This window comes from Fusarium odoratissimum (assembly GCF_000260195.1).
Source record: "Fusarium odoratissimum NRRL 54006 unplaced genomic scaffold supercont1.87, whole genome shotgun sequence".
In the NCBI taxonomy this organism is placed as follows: domain Eukaryota; kingdom Fungi; phylum Ascomycota; class Sordariomycetes; order Hypocreales; family Nectriaceae; genus Fusarium; species Fusarium odoratissimum.
In genome coordinates this window covers 1-18,612 of record NW_022158751.1, presented here as the reverse complement: position 1 = coordinate 18,612, position 18,612 = coordinate 1, and the positions used below count along the sequence as shown (strand labels likewise).

The following is an 18,612-nucleotide window of genomic DNA, read 5'->3' as shown; positions in this document are numbered from 1 at the left end:
CTAAGCCTAATATAAAACGCTAACTATCTGCTAAGAAGGCTATTAAGTTTACCTAATTACTATAGCCCTTAAGTATTTATATATATATACCTATTGCTGTATCCTAGATCTTAATTATGTTATTATCTAAGCCTAACGTAAGACGCTGGCTATTCACCGAGAAGGCCATTAAGTTTACTAAAGTGCCATAGGCCTTAAGTGTCTATATATATACGCTTATTGCCGCCTCCTAGATCTTAACCATACTATTATATAAGCCTAATATGATACGCTGGCTATCCGCCGAGAACGCTACCGACAACACCGCAGCGCTGCCATGGCCCTTAAGCATCTATACGCACGCGCCCGTCGCCGCCTCCCAGATCTCGACCATGCCAGGCAAGCCCGATATAATACGCTGGCCATCCGCTAAGAACGCCACCGATAACACCGAATCGCCATAGGCCTCAAGTATCTACATGCATATGCTCATTGCCGCCTCCTAGATCTTAACTATACTATTATATAAGCCTAATATAATATGCTAGCTATCTGCTAAGAAGGCCAATAAGTTTATTAACTTACCATGGCCCTTAAGTATCTGTATATATATGCCTATTATTATATCCTAGATCTTAATTATACTATTATATAAGCCTAATATAAGACACTAGCTATCTGCTAAGAAAGCCAGTAATAATACTACGGCACTGCCATGGCCCTTAAGCATCTATATATATACGCCTATCACCGCCTCCTAGATCTTAACCGTATTATTATATAAGCCTAATATAAAATACTAGCTATCTACTAAGAATACTAGTAATATCACCAAATTACCATAGGCCTTAAGTATCTGTATATATGCGCCTATTGCCGCCTCCTAGATCTTAACCGCGCCATTATATAAGCCTGATATAATACGCTGGCTATCTGCTGATAACGCCACCGAGGTCACCTAATTACCATAGCCCTTAAGCATCTACAGGCAAGCGTTCCAATCTGCCTCCATTCTTGGCTTCAATATCATCCAACCCGGCTCCTCCTTCTTAAAGAGCTCTCTAATGAGACTGTGTTCGGGACTAAACACGAGTGCGGACGTATAGGCCTGCAATGGAGCAATCTCGATTGGCCGTCTGTTGGAAAGGATGAAACGGCGAGCGTCTCGAAGCAGTTTTGTCAGTTGCTGCGCTTCCGCGTTTTTCTATAACATTATCAGACGGCTTCTAATATACATCTAGAGCAGCTTACCACTAAAGCCTCAAGCTTATGTACCGCCTTGACTCCCTCCGACATGCTCCGTAGGAGACCAAGACATTCTAGCCAATATAGGTACTTCTCCTGGATGAATCCATGGACGTTGCCGTTATCCCGTAGAATATCGTTGACCTCTGTGGAATCTGAGTCGTGGAGATGGTCAACCCAGTAGACGCATGAATATCAAACTGAGGATAATGGGCCGGGATTAGTCGGTGAGACCCGGTCAATGGAAAATCCTGGAGTGTTGAGACTGTATATGTCACGTCGAAGAGTTTTTGACAGGGCTCCTAGCGACCTTGAGAAGAGAGCATAGTGTTGGTGCGCGGTGCCAGAGGGTAGGATTTGGTCAGATGCTTTGTTAATCAGAAAATCCTTGGCTGACTGATGGACAAAGTAGATGACACCTTCTCGAAGAGTCAAAAAAGAACCGCACGCCTTGATGATTTGTGGCAGGTCATTATAGTCGTCCTCCTCGAGCAACTCAACAAGAACCTTTAATTCCTCCAGCGTAATTGGTCGGTATACGACCGAAGCAATAGCCAGTATCTCCTTGCAAATGTCCGTATCATCCGAAATAGAGATTTGTTCTATCATTCGCGCGTAGAGGGGATCAAGCCCTGGTGGGAATGACTTTAACTTGGAGAGCGTATGCCGTTTTCGGGCCGCCTTAGAATCTGCAAGATCTTTACAGACCAAGGCCACCCACAGAAAGGTACCATCGGCATTGCCAACCAAATGGCGCTGAACAGCGTCCCTTGTTTCCTTGTCGTAGTTCTTGAGGTCTGCCAGTTCCTTCACCTTGCATCCAATGTATATGTCGACAGCCTTGGAGATGGAGTCTTGGTTCAGCTCGAGCTGAAGCCTGACCTTCTGCTTTGTACGGCCGAGTTTCTCTTCAATATCTTGCCAGTTGCGACTAGACACGATCCACTTGACACGGGAAGTCAAAGACGACTGCTCGATGATGAATTTGAGGAGTTCCGGCAAGCCAGTCACGCATTCGTCGAGCGCGTCGATGATGATGACGGTACCCTTGAGGGCTGGATCCTTCAGAATAGCGATCAAGATTCCCCGCAAGGCATACCAGGCATTCGAATCTTCAAAGAGAGACCTGCCGGCATGATCGTGCTTCTCCCGAACATGCCAGATGAGCGACGGCTGTTGGACAACGAGAAGGTAGATCAGACCGCGCAGCACGGCCGTCGCATTACTCAGCTTTTCCTCAGTGGCCTGGCAGAAGAAATAGGATAGGCAGTTGTCGCGTTCCTTCTTCAGCTCATCGATGATACCACATAGCAGCATCGTCTTGCCCTTGCCAGGGTCGCCTTTGATCCAGAGCAGCAGGCTCTGTGGATCGTCACGCCATCGCTGGAAGTTGTCATGATTAAGAACCCAGCTATAGGAGTCTCTAAGCAGGCCACCCTTTGTATCTTGGATTCGCTCCTTATCGTCTCGGGGGTCTGTCAATCGTAGGTCTGTGATGCATCGATCGTGGTTCGAGTCGTTGTAGTAGTTGTTCCCAATTTGAACTTTGCTTTGGTCATGGGCGTTCAAAAGCTGGACGTGACTCGTCGACTGTGCCATGACCTCACCGGTGCTCGCTAATGCCGCCGTAGAATGGGCGATGACGAGAGATTTTCGTGCTCGAGGTCACCCTAAGAGGGTAGAAAAACAACGTCAGCAAAAAGGATTGTTGTAGCAGTCTGATTCTCCTTGGTCACTCGCGTGAAGGATTTCGGGCTGCGCGCCAAGCCACCAGCTGAACCTCGAAGCGCAAGCAAATTTTCAGCTCTGCATGTTGGAAGCCAATGAAACCCAGTTCCGACCGAATTATCACCTATGCAGGGTGCGGTAGGAGAGGCTTAATGGACAGCCACACTGGTTACGCATGGGGATGACAGAATTGGCGCAATTGCTAGCCTTGGCAAAGGAGGAAGGTCTCCGCTGAGAGGGGAGAGAAAAAGAAAGAAATAAATAAAGGTCATCTCGCCTATCTTCTGAAGGGTATTGTTGTAGGTGGTTGGGAATATAAGCTCAAGAAGCCATTTTGGCATTGTCAGGGGAAAGCAGCTCGATCAACGCTACCGGGCCGGGGCAGACGGGGTGACTTAGGAGTTAGCCATCCTCGATCTGAAATTGAATCGTGGGTTCTTAGCGGACTTACCATATCAGGCTAAATACCAATAGAGGTGCAATATCCCTACGTGTCAGCACGGCCACGCGGCTGCGTAAAGGCCAATCAAGCCGTTGCATTCAACCTTAGGCCAAGACATGCGTGGATGCCTGGCTCATCGGACCCCCGTCGCGCGCAATCGATTTAGCCACGGGAACCAATTCCGTCTAATACCCCTCTCCTTTAATCACCAGCATCTCAACAAATTTGACAACCCCCCAGCCCCCCGAGAATGGCGGAAGTCTTTGATATCGTGACCGGTGCTATTGGTCTCGCAGGCCTCTTCCAGCAGTGCGTGGAATGCTTCGAGTACATTCAACTTGGTCGCCATTTCGCGCAAGATTTTGGACGGTGCCGCCTCAAGCTCGACATCACGAAACGGCGATTGAACAGATGGGGAGAAGCCGTTAACATCAACGAGAACCCCCGTTTTACCGATACCGAGTCAGAGGAGGTCCGGGAAATACTTGAAGAGATCGCAAAACTTTTCAAGACTATCCAAAGATCATCCAAGCGCTACGAGAGTAAGACACCCAAGGAAGATCTCGAATGCCTCAGCGATGAGAACCTCCAGCCTGTGTTCCTAGGCCTCCATGCGCGATGGGCCAAAATTGGCCGTCCCAAGCAGACGGAGGTCAGTCTGGTGAAGAAAGCAGCATGGGCACTCTACGACGTGAAGAATTTCGAGAAATTGATTGGAGAGGCCTCGGGCTTTGTTGACGAATTGGAAAAGCTGTTTCCCGCCGAAGAGGGCCAGCGGTATCGTCTTGTTCAAATGGAGATCGAAGACATCAGCGACGAGGAAAGTCTGACGGTGCTTCAGCAAACCGCTGTTGAGACCGACTCGCTTTTGGCCGATGCGATCAAGGAGAAGGTCAAGGTTATTGCCGTGAGGAACTACGCCAGTGAGATCAAAGGCGATGAGGACGCCAAGGTGCGTCTGGGAAACGATTGGAGTGCCAACGCGTTGAGCGCTGCGATAGGACTGGAGGATCGCACTCACAATGAGGCAGATTCTGTGACTGCAAAAGGTTCATCTACAGTGCACATTGGGAACATATATGGTGGCTGAGGTGCGTGTCGCCGACCACAGAGAAAGCGTGAAGCTGTTGTTCGGCCAAAAATATGGACAAGAGCTGATTGACGGGAGAAGACGGTGCAGAAAATTGACCATAATGGTCGTCGGAAGGACAAACGGCGCGCTGGCCCCTGACACTAGAGTTAAAAGACGCCACCCGAAGATAAGCGAACCAGGGCAGGACGTTGCCATGGCGGTGGGGTATTGGAGGCACAGTGTCGCGACTTGACGGATAGGCCGATGATGGCGATGATGCTTGCGGCGAGTCCTGCCGCGTCGGCCATGGCAAACGACGATATTTTGACGGTTAGGGAAGCTGGTTCGAAGGTGGTTTAGCTTGCGGATCGATAGCCCGAGACGAGAGTGTGTAGAGAGGTGAGAGGGCTCTGTTATCGGGTACTACGGTGAATACCTAACCAGGCTGTGGTGTGGCAGAGTCAAGCTAAGGTATCCAACGAGTATATCATGCATCTCATAATGATTGGTCCGTCGCAGCACGACATCATGTCGGGAGGCAGGCAACGGCTGATGGTGAAAAAAGAGTCCGATGACATGCTCATGTTTCGTGAAGAGCGCTTATTCTCAGTCATATCCGCGGTTGGATGCAGGGGACACTGGGACACTGGGAGGCTGGATGCCCGGTGGAATACTGAAGCGAGGATTGAGGGGTCGCATCGGTCTCGAGAGTATATCCCAAGACATACGATGAACTTATTAGATGAATAGCGTTCATTTCGACAAGAATGGCAGCTTTTGACGTGGATGAGTATATACATCGCCCTTGGACGAAATAACATATAGAAGGTAGATAGATTAAAGTTAAAATCCGGCCCTAATTAAAGATGCCCCGTCCGCCATACTGGTTCCCTATGTGTACCGCGGACGTACCCTTGGCCGCGACAGAATCGGCTAGGTTCACGGTCCGATCCGCGATACCCGTGCCACGAGTAAAGGCAGTCTCGCTCCACTCGTTCCCGATTCGCACCCTCGCCATCCCTTCGCTGTTAATGTCCTTTGCATAGTTTCTCCCTGCGATTCCTTCAATCTTCTCCGTAACGGCCTCGGACAAGACACTATCGGTACCGGCAGCAGCGTCCTGCAGAGCCATCAAGCTCGGCTCATCGTCGACCTCCTCAATTTCTAGCTCTACGAGCCCACGACGCGTGGTCTCCACAGGAAACAGCTTCTCCAGATCATCCACAAATCCCGTGATCTGTTCTACCAGCCTGTCAAAGTTCTTGCCGTCGTACAGCGCCCACGCCGCCTTCGCTAACAAACCCGTTCGCTTTTGTCTCTGGCGAGCGACAACCCCCAGTCGGCTGTGCAGTTCCCGAACCACCGGCTGCATGTCCTTGTCTTCGAAGCGCACCAAATCATCTTTCCTGGCATCGATCTCGTACCGCTTCGATGACTTCTGTACGGTCTGGAAGAGCAGTTCGATCTCTTCCAGGATCGCTTGGACCTGTCGAGAATCTCTGTCATCAGGCGTGTTGGTGGCAAAGCGTGGGTCATCGTTGATCGCGACTGCTTTGCCCCATCTACTCAATCGGATCTTGGCGATGTCGAGTTTGAGTTGGCAGCGTTCGAAGTCTCGACCAAAATGACGGCCCAGTTGGATGTACTCGAAGCAGTCGACGCAGTTGTTGAACAAAGCCGCCACGCTCAAAGCGCCGGACACGGTGCCGAAGACTTCGGCCATGCTGGTCGTGTGAGGTGAATTGCTGCTGGTTTTTCTTGTCTCTGTTGGGAATTTTCCGGTGCAGGCTGCGCCACGTGAGGAGATGGTACGGCTGAGGAAAGAGGGATCTCAGTAGTTTACCTAAGCGCCGCCCGCAGCCAACTCCGAGCCTGCTTCAGCTTGCGCACGAAAACCATTCTTCCCATCACTAATGCCACAATGGCGTGGGTGACCAGCGAGGAGTGCACGGCGCGACCGAAAAACCTCGTCCGGGATGTGAACGCTGGCGGCGAAAGTAGAATTCAGGTTGGAAACAACTACACTGAAGTCCACAACTACAACGAACCGAACCGCAATCGATTCATCGCCGACCTACGATTGGCCGATCCCCACGGCTACATGCTATGACAATAGAATTCATCGCTGCGGAGTGCCTTCACGATTTGCGTTGCTGTTCGCGTTTGGACGAATTGAGATTTTAGTGGCTGATTTGTCCACACCACCAGGATTGTAGCCGAGTTGGTGTGCTGACGGCCCGACGCGTCTTGTGCGCGTTGGCAGTCGAAGCTCATTAACTCTCTTTGTTGCACCGTCTTTCGTGCGACGCTTCGCACAACACTACTCGCCAAAACGTGCCAGTTGACGTGGTGATCGACAACAATATGGCGTCCAATACAGCACAGACTCTCCACGCTTCCGACCGTGCAAATATGCAGTTAGGCAATAATCACAATAATTGCCACAATACTTATAATAATACTTATAATACTATCGACCTCACGACCGGTATGAGGCCCCAAGGGAACAAGTCCTCGCCGATCCTGCTAACTCCTTGCACTAGAATTCGCTCCAATTCTTATAGTCATCGAGGACGAAACGTCAGACGAGACCGCCGACCTCACCGAGGAGGAGATCATTGATCTTACGCAGGGTAGGAGTTCTGACGCAATTCTCGGCTTAGCTTTGGTCTTATCACGAATTGTAATCTAGATGCGTCAGACCCATGTATGGGTAGCAAGCGGGCTCGAGATTGGGACAGCGATGACCACGAGAGCAAACGCCTGAAGTTTCCCGACGACACGAGCGAGTCTTCAAGCGAGTCTAGTTACGATGGTGGAGATAGCGTTGACGAGGATGAGCACTGTGAAGACGGCGAAGACTATGTTGGCCTGTCCACCGAGGATGAAGGCGAGGAAAATAGCGACGAGGAATACGAGTGAGGCATGCGAATTGGGGATCGATCGAGCCTACTTTTGAAGAAATATAGTGATATAAAGTGGTTGACATTCCACATGCCCTGATCTGAAGAGAGGTAGTAAAGTCCACTTGCGCTGTATCCAGCTTTGACGCTGTCTTTGCCTACAACGATCGCACGTCGCATACACTATTTCTGAATCTATTCGGTCGATACTATGGTTAGTGGGCTGGGATATCGGTCGAGTATCTGGTTGGGAAGCAGGTCGAGACGGTGACGGCGAAGGTGTTGGTGAAGGAGCCAAAGCAGATTCTTGCGAAGCAGGCATCTGCTGCGGCCGTATGACCGTGAATTTGACTTTCTCAAGCCAGAGGTGTGCCTATCTTCACAGGCAAGAGGACGCATTCGGCTTGTCTTGTCGCGCGATATGACGGTATCAGCAAGGTGGTTTCCCCTCCGATCCATGAGTCGGGACGACGATGGATTGTCGTCACTGACGACGTGGGACAGCAACATCTGTGCGGGATTTGCGTGCTGGGAGGGTGTTCCATGGCTCTAGTAATCTGCTCTACGAGAACCGGCGAATCGAGAATCTGAAACGTCAAATGAGTGTTGTTGTTGCCAATTTGCACCTTTGCATTTCCAGATGCGCTGATCTCGCCGGCATTGTTGAGCGTCATTATTGCGTTGTTGTTAGCCTTGGATTGTTTGCTGGAGACCGAGCAAGATTACCGGTGCCGCGGGATTTGACGCGTTGGCAGGATGGGAGACGCGTTAAGTCGCAGCCCCACGCCAAAAGAAAATGCTCTAAGGGTGGGGCACTTCCTCACTGCCCATTCCGGTGAGAGCATCCGCCCCCGAATGATGAGGTAAGTGCTACAAAATTTCCCTCTCATCCCGACTACCGGCCACCCGGGCTTGAATAGCTCTACAAGAGCCACACCAACTCTAAGGCCCAGTGCTCCTGTATTATCCAATGCAGTCACCATGCGTCAAGCAGCTTGCGCTTCTCTCATCAGTTTGGTTGTAATAGAATGCGTTTTCTTCTTCTTTTAGTGTAATGGCAGGACCATACCCCTAGATAGTTATCGTTATTATTAAATTATTTATTATATTCCTATGCCTACTACCTGTATTATATAACCGATTCAGAGAAGCTTTAATAAAAGATTTATTATTTTATATAATTGTTTTAGCATTTTATAAACGCAAACTTATTAGGGTCCAGCCCTGCTTCTTAATCTATCGGTTCCCTGTATCTAACTCTCCTTAGTAGATCCTTGCAATAGCAGATTCTATTAGCTCTAAGCGCTTATCTTGTTGCTCGGACACTAACACAAGCTCTTTAATACCGCGAATCAGTCTATCCTTAACCCCATTTTGCATGCTGTGTATTCTGGGTTTAAGTTCGGATGGATGGGACCTTGTTATGAGATGTGCAGAATGATTTGGCCCCCTATCGTCGCCTCCGCTCTGTATCCTAGGATCGGGATTCTTATGATATGATCTCGTCGCAAGATTTGGTCTTATGCCGTCCCTACTATATGTGATTGACCTGATGTTGCAATGAAAAGGCAGGATGCCACGGGGACGTCTACTGGTGGATTCCCATGCTCTTTGCCTGGGGGCTGGATAAGCATGAGGATTATAAAGAGCCAGGTTTTCGGGGTCTAGATAGGGTGTAGTGGCGCACGGTGGCTTAATGCCGTTATTGATATAATATGAATCTAGCTGTTACCTTATTGGCATTACGTTAACTAAGAAAATTCTGAAATGCTGTTCTGTGGATGATTCTGGTCTTCGAAGAATCGTTGTTATCTGCCACAGCGCCGGATAACAATTGATATCCTTATAACTGGACTCCTTGGCGCCTATGGCAAATATCTTATCGTAGTTACTGAGGTTGATTGAACTATCAGAAATGCTTTATAAGTGCGTCTTGATATCTCTCTTCTTGCTCTTTGTAGTCTAGTATAGGCAGGATTATAATTATGGATAGTTCCCATTGTAGTAGAATCACTTATTCCATACTAATGCCACTTCAAAATGATGTTGTCATAGACACCTATATTTCTTAAGCTGCCAAATCACCTCTTTCAATACTGTACCTTTCAGGTTCAGTTTCCCTCATGCACGATCTGTGAGTTTAAAGAGTGGGGCTGGATCTAGTCCGCTTAAGGCTAGATACAGTTTGCAGTCACAAAGCACTGTGTTTACTAAAGTCTAATGATGGTGGCCTGATAACCTCCTATCCCTTTAGTCGGCATAGCCCTTCAGCAGGTATCTCGCCCCGCGGCTACAAGAGCTTGCCCCGGCATAGGGTCAGAAAACTTGCCACCCTTCTGTAAGAGCTCGACTTTTATCACAGGTAGATAAGTTCATAGATTAATGACTACAGGGATTATCTATACACATTTGACGTGTACTGCCTGATTAGCATATCTTGATTGGTTAGACTCCCCTGTTATGACCGCTCTGAAGGGCTATGCCGACTAAAGGGATAGCTGCCTAAAATCGCTTTCTTATCAATAATCGCCTCATATCAGCGTCATTATCTTCTACAGTACGTTCACGCTCCCTTCTTGCTTATTCATCGCCAAACGCATCACCAAGACACGACCTGATGAACACCCTATAGCAATTATTAACCCCGCCACGGCAAAAACCCCAAAACGAAACTCGGGAGGCAGCCAAAGCACCTTGCATCCGTTGTTAACAATCCATATCCTGTCAGTGCTGACACCGTATCCAATATAGCTGTGGTCATGGCATGAAACCTCCGCGGTCGAGGGAATGAATTCGACGGGACCTAACTCCAAGCTTAAACCTCTAATATCTGTAGAAAGATGGGAGTTATCCAGTGGGTCGAACGAGAGGTATCTTATCGCTGTATTAACAAACAGGTCTCATATAATTTTACCCGAAGTAATATCCCAGATCTTAATTATCTTATCATTAGAGCACAATGTAAGCCGCAGACTATTATTTAAGAATGTTACGATCCCAGCGGTTATATCACGTATACCCTATAATTTTCTCTACTTAACCCACTAATCAGGAAAGGACTAATACTTATAGGACTGATAGCATTCCAGGACTGCATCGCTCTAGGACCAACGGCGACCTTATACTGCATCGCTCCTATAGAACTACATCTAAGTATATAGACTACATTTATTTGCACTTTTATAGATTCTAGCTTACTAGCTATTAATTAAAACTTCTTTATATTAATCAAGCCTAATACGCATTAAATCTACTATTAAGAGACATAATACTCTAATAAGCTTAGTATTACGCCCTATATAATCTGCTAATAATAAACCTAGTATAGCTTAGTTTAATATAATTAGATTCTAACTATTATATATTAATAGCTCTTATTTAGACTATATTATATAACGCTAAGTAATATAAATGCAATAGCTACTTATATTAACCCTATATAGTAATATGCTGTACCTTATACTACTTTAGCACCTATTAATAATAATTAGGATATAGATAATAATTCTAAGAGTAATACTAACTCTAATATTGCCTAGCTCTATTAGCAGATAACTAATATAATAACTGAAATAGATAACCTTAGATAAGCCTTAGCTAAAGCTACTGCGCTTTAGGCATAGCAGGCTGCTAACTACTAAAACGCAATTTAGGAAATATATTAACTTGCCGCTATTATAGTAAATAAGAAAGAATTAGGGGAAATTCTTAAACCTAATACACCTAAACTATTTAATAGAAACCCTGCTAAACTAGCTACCTTTCTTACTTAATACTAAGCCTATATAAGCTACTTTCTAAACCAGTTTACTAATAATAGTAATAGAGTTATATATATATTAGGACGTCTTAAAGGTAATACCACTTAATAATTCTAACCTATATTAGAAGTAATTACCACTATACTAAAAGATAAACTGCTACCTAGAACTTTTTAAATTTATAATAACTATATTAAATTTAAGAAAGCTATATAATAAGTATTTAGGTCAGTTAATAAAAAAAGCTAAGTAGAAAGAAAGATTAAAGTACTTTAATAAACTAAATCTGTATTAGAGTATAGAATTAAATTTCTCTAACTAGCCACTAAGCTAGGATAGGACTAGGAACCCCTTATATTACTCTTTTTTAATAGACTTAAAGAAATAGTTTAAGTAGAACTCTATAAGGAAGCTAGACTAAGGATACTAGTTAATTATATTAGCAGAGCTATTAAGGTTAATAATATATAATTCTAATAGAAAATCTACTATAACTGAAATAACCAAGGATGCCAGGGAAATAAGCCATACTATAATACTAACCAGGGAAAGAAATAAAATAATAATACTTCTTATAGCACTAACTTTAGACTAATAATTATCAGAATAACTAAGAAAGATAAATCCAAAATCACTTACTAAAACTGCAGTAAGAAAGGACATTATAATTTAGAATATAAGAACCCTATTAAGACTAACCAAAAGTATAGACTAATCCTAGAAAATAAGAAAATTAATATAATTAAGAAGCATAAGGAACCCCAAATAGTAATCAGAACCATTAATATAACCTACAAAGATAGCTATAATATAACTAAACCTATAAGATATATCAGAAACTTTAATCTATCCCTTAATATTTAAGATCTATTCCTTAGCAAGGAAGAAACCCTTAAGAAATACTACCTATATCTAGACCTAGAACAATAACCTATCTTAAGACACGCAGCTCTTATAGCAGACATTTATAAGCAAAGCAAAAGTAAAAAACAGGTAAAGAAAAAAGCATATAATATAAAAAGACAAAAGAACCCTAAGTTTAAAAGGAAAGAAAGTAAATAATAAAAATAACAAAGACTAAAAGCAAAATAAAATATAGAAGTTAAACTTAAATAGGCACCAGTACCTAAACCAGAAATATAATACCTTATTAAAGGAAAATCTATATTTATAGTCAAAAAGGGAAAAGAAGTTAACCCTAACCTAGACAATAAACTAAGTACTATAAAAAATAGTTAAAAAACCTACTTAATAGTAGATAAAATCCCTATCAGAGTTACCCTGAAATAACCAAACTAATATATTAATAACCTAAACTACCTAGAATCTTGCTAAGTCTAGAGAGAATTTAACGCCAGATATATTAAATATAAGGAAAATAAAACAGTCTAGAACACAGAAATTATACTATAATACAATAAATACAGAGCCCATTTCTAGAATAATAAACACCAGAAGTATATAGAACTTATAAAAAAACATGCAATTACAGAATAAGATAATAATATCTATATCTAAGTATATATAAAAGAAATACTAGAGGATCCTATAACACCAGAAGAACACATTTAGATTAAAAAAGATCCAAGGAGATACCTAAATTATCTAAACTATAAGTAGATATTATAAATATTATATATATAATACTACTGCCTATAGTATTAGTAAGATAAGGTAGTAAATAATTACTTCCTAGTATAAATTAATAAGTATTAAAAATAAAAACCATATATAATTATTAATATAATTAAATATTAAGTTATAAAGAAATACAAAGGATTATAAGTAGCAAAACTAGAGGCTTATATTAAAATATAAAAATAAGCTTTAATATATATCTAGAACTCTAGATATATTATATAGTAGAGGCAAAAGATATAATAAGAAGTTAAAATTACTAAAGATAAAATACTTAACTAAGAACTTAATTAAATTAATTAAAATATTATATAATAAGAAGAAAAAACATCTTAAGACAAATAAGATACTATCCAATAGCTAAATAAATAATAATTATAAGAAAGCTTAAAAGAATTAAAATAAGAAAAAGGAAGATCCCTTACTAAAGAAGAAAAAGCAGACCTTATCCTAGATTATAAAGTAGGAAAAATAAAAGCTATATACTAATAATAACTTACCACCTAATATAAATATCCTAATAATATTAACTATACCAAAAGCAAATGCAGTATAAACTACTTATAGGGAAAAGGCATATACTATCTGTAATAGAGCAGCAGATAGGTAAAAAAGCAAAGGAAAATAAACTCCTAGAAAAAGCTCTAAGAATAACTATAAAAGGAAGTTAATAAACCTACTTAGAATTAAAAGTTAGAATTAAGGATAAGTAATTAAATATACTTATAAATAGTAAAGCTAATATAAATTTTATTTCCCCTAAAATAGTTAATAAGCTAAGGCTACTATAAAGAAATAAAAAAAAACCCTATACCATAAAGGATAAAGAAGAAGGCACCTATAGTTATAATAATAAAAGAATTACTAGAGAGATTAATTACCTTAAGGTATTTATTAATAGAAAAAACCAAGGTATTAACTTCGATATTATCCCGGTATAAAAATACGACTTAGTACTTAGATTTCTATAATTATAATACTATAATATATAAATTAACTAGAGAACTAGCCAGGTAGACTACAAAGACTACCCTTTAGATAAAGAAAACAATTCAGATAATAATAATATAAAATCTTAAACTTTAACTAATAAGAGCAGTAAAGATAGGCATAATAGAGTATTACCTATTCTAAAAGGAATATAATATAAATACCACTAAGGCAAAATAAAATGCATTAGATAAATAATAGCAACTCTTAAAGGATAATTTAGATAATTAGACTAAGATATTAAATAGATAAAATAGGTTACTGCAAAGGAATCTAATAAATGACTTAAGAATATATTACTAGAGTATTATATCTATAAGAAATTATTTCAAGAAGAACTAGATACTAAGTTACCTTAATATATAGATTATAATATTAAAATTATATTAAAAGATAGAAAGAACCTAAAATTCTTCCCTATTTATAACCTATCTTAAGATAAGCTTAATATACTTAAAGAATAATTAAATAATATGCTATAAAAAGGATATATTAGACTATCTAAATCCTTAGCAGGATATCTGGTTATATTTATACTAAAACCTAACTTAAATAAGCTAAGACTTATAATAAATTACTAATAACTTAATAAAATCACAGAAAAAGATAGAATACCACTACTACTTATTACTGAACTTAAGGACTGCCTATTTAGTAAGAAATAGTTTATAGTACTTAATCTTAAATCTGCTTATAACCTTATTCGAATTAAAGAAAGCAATAAATAAAAAATAGCCTTTTAAATAAAATATAAACTATTTAAATATTTAGTTATGCCTTTTGGATTAACTAATATACCTGTAGTATTTTAATATATAATTATAAATATACTTTAAGAATACCTTAATATCTTTATAGTCTGCTACCTAGATAATATCCTTATCTTCTCTGACATAGAAGGAGAGCATATAGAACACATCTATAAGGTTCTTAAAGCACTATAAGACGCTAATATACTTATTAAACCTACTAAAAGTCACTTTTATTAGTCTTAAGTAATATACTTAGGACATAAGATCTTATATAATGAAATCAGAATAGATAAATAAAAAATCACAGTAATTGCTAAATAGAAACCTCTTATATTAATAAAAGAAACTTAATCCTTCCTAGGATTTGCTAATTACTACTAAAGATTTATTAAAGACTTTAGTAAAATTACTATCCCTCTTACTGAAATTACAAAAAGGGATAAGAAATTCCAATAGAATAATAAGGCATAATAAGCTTTTAAACAGCTTAAATCAGCTATTATAGACAAACCTATCCTAGTTATATTTAACCCTAACTGGTAAGTTAAACTTAAAACTAATACTTCTAACTTTGCCTTAGGAGGATAAATAGGATAGTAAGATAATAATAGCATATTATACCTTATTGCCTTTTATTCTTATAAGATATATAAAGCAGAACTTAATTATCCTATCTATAATAAAGAATTCCTAGCTATTATTAACTACTTTAAAGAATTTAGATATTACCTTAGAGGAAGTAAATACCTAGTAAAAGTATTTACTAACTATAAGAATATAATATACTTTGCAATAATATAAGAACTAAACCAATGATAATTATACTACGCTAAATACCTATGTGAATTTGATTTTACTATAATATATTATAAAGGAACTAATAATAGATATGTAAATGCTATTAGCCGATGACCTGACTTTAATATAAGAACTGTTAAAACCAAGGAATAACTCTTAGAAATTAACTTAAAAGGAGAATACTAGTTTACTTAACCAGTTAAAATAATTACTAGAATAATAAAAAGAATAGAACTCCTATTAAAAGAAGAATATAACTTCCTTTGTAAATTTTATTTATATCCTCTATATAGATACTAAGGTATTAAGAAAATACTAAAATAACTATAAGACCAGGGATATAAATTAAAAAAGAAAGATATAGAAGACGTTATTAAATAATATAACCTCTATATAAAAATAAAGGCCTAAAGATATAAACCTTATAGATAATTATAACTATTACTAGTAGCATAATAACCTTAGGATTTAATTATAATAGACTTTATAACTAAATTACCTTTATTAAAAGAACCCTTAACTAGAATCTTCTATAATAATATTATAGTTATTATTAATTAACTTATAAAATTCTCTTACTATTTACCCTATAGAGAAGCAATAGATGCAGAAGAACTCTCTTATATTTTTTATTAACATATTATTAGTATATATAAGTTACCTATAGAAATCCTTTTAGATAAAAGACCTATATTTATAGTAATATTTTAGTAATTACTTATAGTATAACTTAGATTAAACTACTAACTTATAATAGCATTTTAACCATAAGTTGATAAATAAACTAAATAAATAAATTAAATACTTAAATAATACTTATAGTATTATATTAACTATAAATAAAATAATTAGGTTAAGAAACTACTAATAGCCTAACTTGCTTATAATACTGCTTATAATAAAAGTATAAAGCTTATATTAGCTTATATTAACTTCGGATTTATACTAAATGTATACTATGATGTATAATAAGAGAAATCAGTTAACCTAGCTGCTATTATTAAGAGCAAAGACCTAAAAGACTTATATAAATACCTATGGATAGAACTAGAATTTATTAGAAAATATATAAAAAACTACTATAACCTAAAACGGTTAAAGGGACTAACCTTTTTAGAGGGAGATATAATCTACCTAGCCACAAAAAACATTAAAATAGACTAACTAATATATAAATTAGATTATAAATTTATTAGACCTTATAAAGTATTATAGAAAATCTTAGAAAATAACTATAAACTAGACCTACTACTAAAAATTAGGCTCTATTTAGTCTTTTATATTTTACTACTTAAATTAGCAGTAGATATAATATAAGTTAAAATAGGCAATAAGCTATAAGAAATTATAGGATTAGAAGTCTATAAAACAGAAGTAATTAGGAAAACAGATATAATTAAAGGATAAAGAATATACCTAATTAAATAGAAAAACTACCTAGAAAGTAAAAATATATAGGAACTACTAAAATACCTTATTAATGCCTAGTAACTCCTAAAGAACTTCTATTAGTATTAAATAAAGGAGAAGTATTAAGAAAATTATTACCTAAACCTAGAGCAGACTAGTTAATATTATTAGGAATATAATCTACTTAGAGATCTTAAAGCAACGTATCCTTATATATATCTAAACCAGATAAGATTGTATCCTACTAATCTACTTCCTAAAGGCCATAATAAGTAGCCTTAGACTGTTTTTCTTTTATATAATTATAGATCTTATAAATCTGCAATAAATAACTAGTAGCCAGAGCTAAATAAGACTATAGCGCTGCTATTTCCTTATAAAGTTTAAGAAGATCCTTACTTGCTTTATCCTTATTATTCTCTAATTTCTTTTCTTGTTTTATTAAATTTATAACTACTAAAGTTAATAAAGAGAAAAATAATAAAATAATATATAACAACTTATAAGAAGATATAATATAGGTGCTATTATAGGACTTCTTAGCCTAAATATATTCGCTGTAATAGGCAGAATTAGCAGATATTAGATATTTCTTACCTGCCTAGAAATAATAAGTATAAGGCATATTAGCTTTTTTATTAATAAACTTAACGAAAAGCGCAAATATCTAGATTTTATAATCCTTATAGGATAACTACTTAGAAATATAGTTAGATATTGTAAAATATAATAATAAAAGGTTTAAGTTAGACCTTACTAAAAGAAAAATAATATTAGTTAGGATAATAGGCCTTAGGGGCAAGACTACCAGAGGGGAGAGATTATATTATAATCCTAGCGGTTATATTATATATACTTTATAATTTTCTCTACTTAACCTACTAATCAGGAAAGGACTAACACTTATGAGACTAATAGCATTCTAGGACTGCATTACTCTAGGACTAATGGCAACCTTATACCGTATTACTCCTATAGAACCATATCTAAGTATATAGACCATATTTATTTACACTTTTATAGATTCTAGCTTACTAGCTATTAATTAAAACTTCTTTATATTAATTAAGCCTAATATATATTAAATCTACTATTAAAAGATATAATACTCCGATAAGCTTAGTATTACGCCCTATGCAATCTGCTAACAATAAACCTAGCATGGCTTAGTTTAATATAGTTAGACTCCAACCGTCATAAAGAATACCACTAAGTTTACCTAATTACCATAGCCTTTAAGAGTCTATATATAATTACCTAAAGTAATATCCTAGATCTTAACTATCTTATTATTAGAGCCTAATATAAGCCATAGACTATTATTTAAGAATACTACTAAGTTCACCCTACTACTATAGCCCTTAAGAGTCTATATATAGTTACCTAAAGTAGTATCCTAGATCTTAACTATCTTATTATAAGAGCCTAATATAAGCTGTAAATTATTATTTAAGAATACTACTAAGAGTATTAAATTACTATAGCCTTTAAAAGTCTTTTTATAATTACCTAAAGTAATATCTTAGATCTTAATTATATTATTAATAAAGCCTAATATAAGTTATAGATTATTATTTAAGAATGCTATTGCATTTATATTATAATAGTGGCCTTTAAGAGTCTATATATAATTACCTAAAGTGGTATCCTAGATCTTAACTATGTTATTATTAGAGCCTAATATAAGATATAGATTATTATTTAAAAATATTACTAAGCTTACCTTATTACTATAGTCTTTAAGAGTTTATATATAATTACCTAAAGTAATATCCTAGATCTTAATTATCTTATTATTAGAGCCTGATATAAGCTGCAGATTATTATTTAAGAATGCTACTGTGTTTATATTATAATAATAGCCTTTAAGAGTTTATATATAATTACCTAAAGT

General features: G+C 38.0%; 4 protein-coding genes across 4 annotated transcripts; 2 read left to right on the top strand and 2 right to left on the bottom strand.

Annotated features, from left to right (window-relative positions):
• Nucleotides 1–961: 961 nt before the first annotated feature.
• On the bottom strand, nt 962–2,823 carry FOIG_16512 (uncharacterized protein; the record flags this gene model as incomplete). The annotated part of the gene is made up of 3 exons (XM_031217973.1): nt 962–1,183; nt 1,231–1,370; nt 1,503–2,823. 3 exons carry the CDS (start codon nt 2,821–2,823, stop codon nt 962–964), a joined length of 1,683 nt encoding a protein of 560 aa, XP_031052314.1.
• Nucleotides 2,824–3,644: 821 nt separating this feature from the next.
• FOIG_16511 (uncharacterized protein) lies at nt 3,645–4,484 on the top strand (the record flags this gene model as incomplete). Its single annotated transcript, XM_031217972.1, has 1 exon — nt 3,645–4,484. One exon carries the CDS (start codon nt 3,645–3,647, stop codon nt 4,482–4,484), a length of 840 nt encoding a protein of 279 aa, XP_031052313.1.
• Nucleotides 4,485–5,322: 838 nt separating this feature from the next.
• Nucleotides 5,323–6,189, bottom strand: FOIG_16510 (uncharacterized protein; the record flags this gene model as incomplete). The annotated part of the gene is made up of 1 exon (XM_031217971.1): nt 5,323–6,189. One exon carries the CDS (start codon nt 6,187–6,189, stop codon nt 5,323–5,325), a length of 867 nt encoding a protein of 288 aa, XP_031052312.1.
• A 641-nt stretch (nt 6,190–6,830) lies between these two features.
• Nucleotides 6,831–7,388, top strand: FOIG_16509 (uncharacterized protein; the record flags this gene model as incomplete). The annotated part of the gene is made up of 3 exons (XM_031217970.1): nt 6,831–6,954; nt 7,010–7,099; nt 7,159–7,388. The coding sequence occupies 3 exons, from the start codon at nt 6,831–6,833 to the stop codon at nt 7,386–7,388; spliced, it is 444 nt and encodes a 147-aa protein (XP_031052311.1).
• Between the last annotated feature and the right edge of the window lie 11,224 nt (nt 7,389–18,612).